This window comes from Molothrus aeneus, chromosome 18 (assembly GCF_037042795.1).
Source record: "Molothrus aeneus isolate 106 chromosome 18, BPBGC_Maene_1.0, whole genome shotgun sequence".
Classification (NCBI taxonomy): Eukaryota; Metazoa; Chordata; class Aves; order Passeriformes; family Icteridae; genus Molothrus; species Molothrus aeneus.
This window is the reverse complement of record NC_089663.1, coordinates 9723020-9731225: the sequence shown is the minus strand read 5'-3', so window position 1 is coordinate 9731225 and position 8206 is coordinate 9723020. Positions and strand designations below refer to the sequence as shown.

The 8206-nt window shown below is 41.8% G+C and overlaps 1 protein-coding gene across 1 annotated transcript in view; it reads left to right on the top strand.

Annotated features, from left to right (window-relative positions):
• Positions 1 to 1277: 1277 nt before the first annotated feature.
• KIAA1671 (KIAA1671 ortholog) overlaps positions 1278 to 8206 on the top strand; it is a 44856-nt gene continuing 37927 nt past the window's right edge. Inside the window, exons 1-3 of the mRNA XM_066562123.1 lie at positions 1278 to 2845; positions 3402 to 3495; positions 4905 to 8102. Of these exons, the coding sequence (XP_066418220.1) occupies positions 1278 to 2845; positions 3402 to 3495; positions 4905 to 8102 (4860 nt within the window). The remainder of the gene's footprint in view (positions 2846 to 3401; positions 3496 to 4904; positions 8103 to 8206) is intronic.

Here is an 8206-nt window from a genome sequence, read left to right as displayed (position 1 = left end):
TGGTAAATTCACACCAATATAGGGTCCAGTGAGAGGAGTCCAAAACTGCCCCTTCAAAGGCTGCCCAGAAGAGACAAGAGGGTGGCAACACCAATTTGGGCCCCTGGTTATGAAGTACAGTGTGAGTTTTCTAAAAATGAACAGTATGACAGCTTTTGAAGGAAAAAAATAATCTAACCTTACATAGCTGCCTGCATCTGCTACGAGTTTAAATATACTTCTGTTAGGAAGGATTCAGGTTACTTCTTGTAGCTGAAATTCTAATTACTGCTGGTTTTCCCACTTCTCTGCAGTAAGAATATAATTAAAGCCAAAGCTCTTCTCCTGCCTTTGCTAGCGAGATACAAAACTGCTTTGTCATGGTAAAAGTTCCATTTTGATGGAAAATCAGCCGTTTGCAGGTCAGCTGCTCAGGTAGCACTTCACAGACTGCTGCCCCAGAAAAGAGCTTTACAATAGAAAGTAAATTACAGTAATTGAGATTACAGTAATGCAAAGCTCTGTGTTTAACCAGTGATTGACAACACTTGAATATGCAAACAGTCTTACCTAAATGTGGTTTTAACAGCACAGATTTGGTGTGTCTGTTGTGCAGTCTGAGTTATTCTCCCTCCACCTTTCAATTACACCTTTAAGTGGTAATTTCTGGATTCTTTAATGGCTGTTTGAAAAATTAACATTCTTCTGCTTTTTACAGTTGCATGAGGTCACTTATGCTTGGGAACCAGCTTTTTCTCCTTAGAATGCTCTGGATTTTTGTCCCACATGGCATTGTCTGGGTATGTGCCACACCTGAATTGGAATATTTTGTTTATTTGCAGCTGAAGTCTGGGCAGTCTCTCTGGAGTGATCACATTCCATGTCCTTAATGTGCCCTTGATGACCAAGTTCTTGTTGTCACTATGAGAAAGAATTCAGGCCCTATGGATTGGTTGCAGCAGCAAATTATGGTAAGTGGGAATGTGGAAATTTGTAGGATATGTTCATTTCCATTGTATTTGGTTGTTGGGCCAAGTCAGTAAATAATGGTGCTTCTTTCTTTTTGGAGAAGGAACACTATGTCTTTCAGTGTGATAAACTCTGGGATCAGCATATCTGAAAGGCACCTTAATCTGAGTTTGCTTCCTTGTGAATTTATGTGAGAATGATGTTATTTGATGTTCATGCTGACTCTACATCAATACTTGCATTTTTCTCCTTTTTTTTTTTTTTTTTTTTTTGCAGATTCTTTTTCCTTGCTGGAGTTTTTCACTTCTGTTGAATGTGTAATTCCAACTATGGCAACAAGAGTAGAAATAAATTCTACTTTGGCGTCTTTGACGGCAGTCGCTGACCTAGCTGAGCTCAGGGCTGAGGAGAAGGCACAGCGCGTGTATGTCAGCGTGCTTTCAGATGCCAGCAACAAGGCAAAGGAGGCCTCAGCATCCCTGACTCTCGAAGAGAACAAGAAATTTGGGAATTCCTTGAGATCTGCAACGATGCCCTCGCTGGGATCAAGGCCCAGACTTTTCCCAAAGCCTTTTTGTAAGGAGAAATCCTCGGATACTTTTGCAAACGTCAAACCGCCCGTCCCAGCGTTCAGATCCAGCAGCATGGTGAGAAAGGCCACTGAGGAAACGTCCTCTGTGAAGGTGTTGAGTGGGAATGTCCCTCCCTTAGTGGATCAGAAAGCCATTGACGCTGGAAATCAGGCTGGCAGTGACATGGTGACAAATGTGACTTTCTACACGGGGCCCAGTGCCAACACAGTAATTCTGTTTGAGCCAGGGGGCCCTGAGCAGACCAAGGTCCAGGAGAAAAGGGCTCAGGAGCGCAGGGGATTCTCTGCTCTGCAAAGCAAGGACCTCCAGGGCTCTGTGAAACCAGCAGAGACACCCAGGAATCCTGAGGGGGCTCTCCATAGGCATATGTCATTTTCCTCCAGTCTCAGACCAGAATCCTGGAACTCCCTCAAAACTGGTGAAAAGAAAGATGCTCGTGAAGTTCATCCGGGGGAGAAGAACAATGATGATGCAAATAATCTCAACAATAAAGTTGATTTCTGTGTTGATGTCCAGCAAAGGGCAAAACATAGACCAGTGTCTGCTATTTTTCTGGAGTCATTACGAGATCAAAAGCATCATGCTGTGGAAACTTCTGAGGAAAAATCTCCTACAGAGAAATCTGGGGTTAGAAAACCAAGGCCTTTGTCCATGGACCTGACAGCTAAGTTTGAACATAAAGATCTTTCTTCTTGCAAGAAGGCTGGTTCATCCCATGAAAGCAAGGAGAATGTATCCATAATTGCTTTTACTGATGTGGGTAGTCATGATCAGTCTGAAACGGGGCCAAAACATGAAGAAGCTGAATTGAATAAAAGCAGTTCTTCTAAAACAAATCTGAAATGCAGTAGTCAGGAAATTGGCATCTTAAATAATGGGAAATACACATGGGAAACTAAACTTAAATCTAAAAGTGAACAAATTGAGACAAAACCAGAAATAATAATTAACTTGCATGGTCCTGAAAGAAGCCCTGAAACAACCAGTGAAAGCAGAGCTAATAAGGGGGGGAAGAGACCAGATCAGAAGGAAACGTACACGTTCCTGGGCTGTGAAAGTCCTGCAGCTTCCTCAGAAAAAGAGAATAATAGCTTAAGAGGTAGTGTTAAAAAACACATTAGTTTGTTTACTTCAGAAAATCCCAGTGCCACAGTGGATCCAGAGCTTCTCCCAGAGAAGGAAAACAGGTGTGTGACCATCCAGCAGAGGATCAAGGAGCTGACAACAGAAAATCCTGAGGTTAAGGGAGGAAATCTGCGCCGCTCACTGCAGTCACGGCCACTCTCTGCAGACTTAACCAAGATGTAGGTTACAGAGAAATTCTCTTTAATCCTCTTGGCTTCGTGTTGTTCAGTAAAACTTGCTCTCTCAGTCCAGTAAAAAAAGCTTGATCATTTTGCTTCCACTTTGTGTAATTTTTTTTTAGTATTATTCTTAAGCTCCTTTCCTGCCTTTTTTAATCTGAAAAAGAGAAAATTAAATATATTCTGACAACAGCTGAAAAAAATGAAGCTGTCAATATTGTGACCTTTGCATGTAAGTGTAACTGTCAGTGAGAGATATTATAGCTTGTTATGCATATCTAAATCCTTTATTAACAATGAAGATGCATAATTAACAATAGTATTTATATTAACAATAATTTATATTATATTAATAAATAATATGTTAATATTTTGGGAATCCCTTTGGTCTAGATACAATTTAACCACCAAATACAGTCATTTACTATGAAATAGTGATATTTCTTCTTTAGGAAATGTAATTGGATGGATAATTTCTACCGGCCTACTTTGGTATGAAGCCACTCTGCTCATTGACCAGCTGGATTAAAGAAATAACACCAATCCTTTGTTTTAGGTTTTCAAGTCCAACATCAGGGGGTGAAGCAAAGCCTGAGAAACCTGGGGAGGCTGGAGCTGACTCAATCCATGACCTGCAGGAAAATCCGAAAGTAAGGAACTGGCAGCAGCTGCCTCTGCAAGGTCCTGTTGTGTGTGGCTTTATCAATCAGTGACTTTTTAATGGGTATGGAGGTTATTAGGGCTGACACAACCCCAGTGGATTTGCTGGTGTGAGTTTGTCTTTAGGATGTGCAGAGGAAAGTTCAGGAGCGTTGTGTCAGCCGAGTTTGTCCAGCTCTGTGTGCACACTGCTCAGTGTAGGAGTGGTAAAGAGGAAAGAATATTTTGTGCCCTGTTTTTAAGGGATTTCTGATGCATGAAACCCCAGTGAACTGCCTGTGGCTGTAGTGGGTTTGTGCAGTGATTATTCTTTATTTTCTCCAAGCAGAGCATTAAGACTGTGCTTTTCTGCATCCATTTCACAGCTCTTGATAAATCCCAGCCTGGACCTTGGTCAGTCTCCTCAGCAACATTTACCTGAGCAGTTTGGACAACAAAGTGTTCCAGGGAAAATGGGGATTTGCTGTGGAAGCTTTAGGCTCTCTCTGTTTCTAAGCAACACTTCAGTGTTGCAAAACAGAACTTCTCTGGTGACAGTTCTTGGTAGAGGAGATTTAATGTAATTTAAGGGTGTTTCTAGTGAGTTCTTATGGCTTTTTTCCTGTCCAAGATAGGAATATGTGGTAAGGAAAAGCTACAGGTGCAAAGTTTCTGTAGTTCAGCGTTATTTTCAAGGAGAACAATTTGTTTCAAAAGGAAAATCTTTCATTAATGGAAGTGCTGTTTTCAGAATCTGACAATAATGTAGGATTAAAGAAATTCCCTGAAGAATATAGTTCAGACTTAAAAATCTTCATTTATAAATACATTTAAAGTTAATTTTCTGATGTTCTTTAGCTTTTTTTTAAGACAATCTTAAGTCAACTCTTGAGGGAATTTAAATTTTAAATTGTAAGACTTGAGTAAAAGATTGAACTCCTGTAAGACCTCTCGTATTCTGGTTCCCTTTATTATTTGCACTATGTGCTTTTTCAGCAAGTGCTATTAAAAATACCATCTTTTAGGATGCTGCTTGTATTTCCTGTGAGTAGATAATAGTGAAGGATTGATAAAAAAATATTAATTTCCCTCTTTCCTTTTTTACTTCATCTCAGCTTAATATTTCTCATAGCTGAGCATCTCCAGCTGTGATATTTACTCAGATCTTCATGTTCCTTGCAGTTTGACCATGTAACTGGTTATAAGACAGATAATTCTGTTAAAATCAAGATTCAGGAGCTGGAGCTACACATTCCCTTAGGTTACCTTGGTCTCAGTGGAGTTTGTGTTCAGGGAATGTGGATGTGTTTGTCTTGTACAAGCTCTGTTGCACAAAGTAGGTGCAAGTAAGTTTTAAAAGAAATGTTATTACACATTTTAAAAATAAACTCAAGATAACTGTTGGATTTTGTTGTTCCAGAGCAAGGAGCTGAAGCTCACCCATGGCACAGATTTCACCGAGGCATTTGCTCCTGGGAAGCCTTGGAAATCCCGTCAGGTTTTAAAGATAACCAATAAACCTGATCAGCTGGAGAGGAAAGGGAGCTTCCTGGGAGATGGTCAGCATTTCTCCCAGCAGAGTGAGAGTTCTGTCTCATTCACAAGCAACTTTGAGAAGAAATTAAACCCAGCTCTTCTGGAAAAGCCCTTCATTAAAACTGTCCGGGCCACCCTGTTTGAGCACAATGTGCAGAAGCACAACGTTGTTGCTGAGCATTCTGGGGCTGATCCTGCACCAAAAAGGAACCAGGAGCCCGAGGCAAAGCAGGACCTGGTGCTTTCAGGGCACAGCAGACGCTCGTGGATGGGAGAAGAGGAGGAAAGCACCACTGCAAAGGAGCATCACAAGCAGCCTGATCCATCAAAACATCCAGCACATGTAGAGAAAAGTCCAAAACCAGCTTCTTCAAGTGAAGACAAGAAAATGAGTCTGGGAATTGTCTTAGAAAAATCTTTGGTTGAGAAGAGTGAAAAACCTCCTCCCAAAAATGCAGAAGATTCTCAAATTTACCAAAGAATAGAGCCCAGGTATGAAATCTTTCAGACATGTGGTGAAAGGGCTCTTAGTGAAACCATCACAATGGCTCCTGAGAAAAAGGCCATGACACTCAGAACTAGAAAATCATCTGTGAAAGAGAATAAAACTGATGAGGACATTGTACCTACAGGGCAGTCAGTTAAGACAAGTAGTCACACTCTTTACTTGAAAGAAGAAAATGTTACTTCAGAAGCCAGAGAGGCAAAAGTTCTCACAAGTAAGGCTGTGTTGAGAGAACCTGCTGGTTTTCTCTCCAGTGAATGCACTTTACCTGAACAGAAAAGAGACTCTGATAAAACTGATCCTGAGCCACTGTTCATAGCTGAGAAAATACCTTATTCCACAAACAAAAGTAAAGGTTTGGGAATGAGTGAAAAGGTCAGCAAGCTACATGCTGAAATTAAAGGTGATAAGAGTGAAGTCTCTTCTGTAGATAAATCAGAGAGGATTAATGTTGTGAAATGTTCCTCTGAGAAAAGGAGTTTCAGGGCAGCTGGGACTGACATCCATGAATTCCGAACCAACTTGGATCGTGACGTGACTTCCACAAGTGTCAATAAACACGGGGCTCAGGCTTCAGTGCTTGCAAGTGGGCAATATTTTAAATCTTCCAGTAGCCACCCCCCTGATACAAAAGGACTGAATGTTACTAAAGAGGAATCTGGGGCCTTTGGGTTGAGGAAAAGTCTGGACTTAAATTGCAAAGAGCAAGACTTCAGCTTGGCTTGTGCAGCTCCTGAAAACAACGAGAAACTCCGAGGAGCAGATCCAGAAGAGAAGGTCAGGAGAAGCAGAAGTAGCGTTTCTGACTTGAAGATTTCTGAAAGGTGGAGGAGGAGGACCTTGCCTCAGGAGTCACTCAAGGTGGAAGAAGTTGTGTGGCTCAATCCTGAAAATATCAAGAAGCTGAGCCGGACAGATTCATTGCAATTGAATGAAAATTTACTTAAAAAGAGAAACAAAAATATCAAAGATGGGATAGAGGGGAGTGAGGCTAACCAAGCTGTTCTTGGCAGTCCTGATGATTACATGAAACATCAGAGTTCTGTCTTTGAGCCAAAGGCAACTTATTTTGCAGTGACTTATCAGATTCCTGGTATCAAAAAAGAGAAAAGCTTTGTTGGTGCTCCCAGTGCAAGTGAAATTAATACAGTTTCTGGTTCAAACGAGGCAGCAGCAATTAATCTGGACCCTGGTTTTCCTGGAAGGTCCAAACCTTTATTGCAGCAACCAAATAAAAATGTGACAAGTTCAACTTGTAGAGAAGACTCCTGGGAAGTGCGTATTAGCAAGGATTGGGTCAAAGAAGATGAAAAAGATGCCGTTTTCTCCAAAAATGTTGCATTTGGTAATTTTCACGTGTCTAAGAAAGATAACCAACAGCATCATGAAAAAGGTCTGGATCATTCTAAAGAGAAAATTATAGATGTTGATGCTTTCATGTTAAAACATGATGTGGAAAGTACAGCTCAAGGTGATTTCAAGAGTGGCAGAAGGAAAATCTCTTACCATGAGCCCCGGTCCCCGCCGCATTCTGCGCAGGTGCGTAAGGACAGTGAGCTGGGCCCCCAGAAAAGGAGCGACAGTAATTCTGATCTGCCTGGAAGGAAGGCTGAGGATAGGTACAGATCCCAAATTCTTGATATTGATGCACTTATGGCAGAATATAAAGAAGAATCAGCAAAGGCCAGTAAAGTTCAGGAGAAGTTTTCTGAAGATCTCGGCTCACTGAGTTGGGAGAGATCAAAGAACAAAAGAAATGTGTCAGAGAAAATGACTCTTACCTACAGCTGGAACGAGTGGAAGAGTGGATCAGACCACTATTCAGTTAATAACAAACCAGGTGAACGTGCAGAAGAGCAGCACAGGCCAGAGAAACTAATCCTAAATGAAAAGGGCAAAGAGAAACTGGAACTACGGAGCCCTGAATTTGATAAACAGAAGTCCAAAGACAGAAAGGTCAGCCCTCCTTACTGGGGAAACCCCAGCAGCATTTTTCCAGAGAAGTTTGTAAATTCACCTGTGGAATTTGCTAGGAAGAAAACTTTCATTGTTGATGAGGATGAGGAAGTGAACTTGACCTCCAGAAACCAGGGTGCAAAATTTGTAATTGAAAAGGTACAGCCCATAAATGCAGTGAGTACAGAGCAGAGGCTGGAAGTCAATCTGGCCTCCAAGCTGTCCCTAAAGGCTGACGATGGGCTCTTGCAGAAGAAGTTGGTGACAAAAGAACAATTCTTGGAGGTGGCTCCAGAGGGCGATTGGAGCAAAAACATCGTGAGGAGCTCTACACTGAGAAGCAAAGACAGCTCAAGTAAAATGTGTGAGGGTGACTCTTTCAAAAGTAAGACTGATTGGAAGGGCTACATGTCTGGGTTTGGGACTGTCCCTGCGGATCTCAGGCGATCCTACTCGGAAAAATGCCGCCAAGGGAGGGACAGCCTGCCCCTCATGCAGGATCTGAGGGCAAGGAAGGACCTGCATCGATCCAGGCCCAGCTTCCCCTTGGAAGGTGTGGATAACTCGTGGAAACACAAGGTGTCAGCTGAGTCAGAACCATTCTTCCATGAGGATAAAAAGGTATTTTCAAATGGTAGCCAAGTCTGTCATGTAGCTGTAACTGAACTTTTCTTTATTATGGATTTTGTTGTGTCCTTGCAGCACTTCTCAGCACTCTGCAGCAA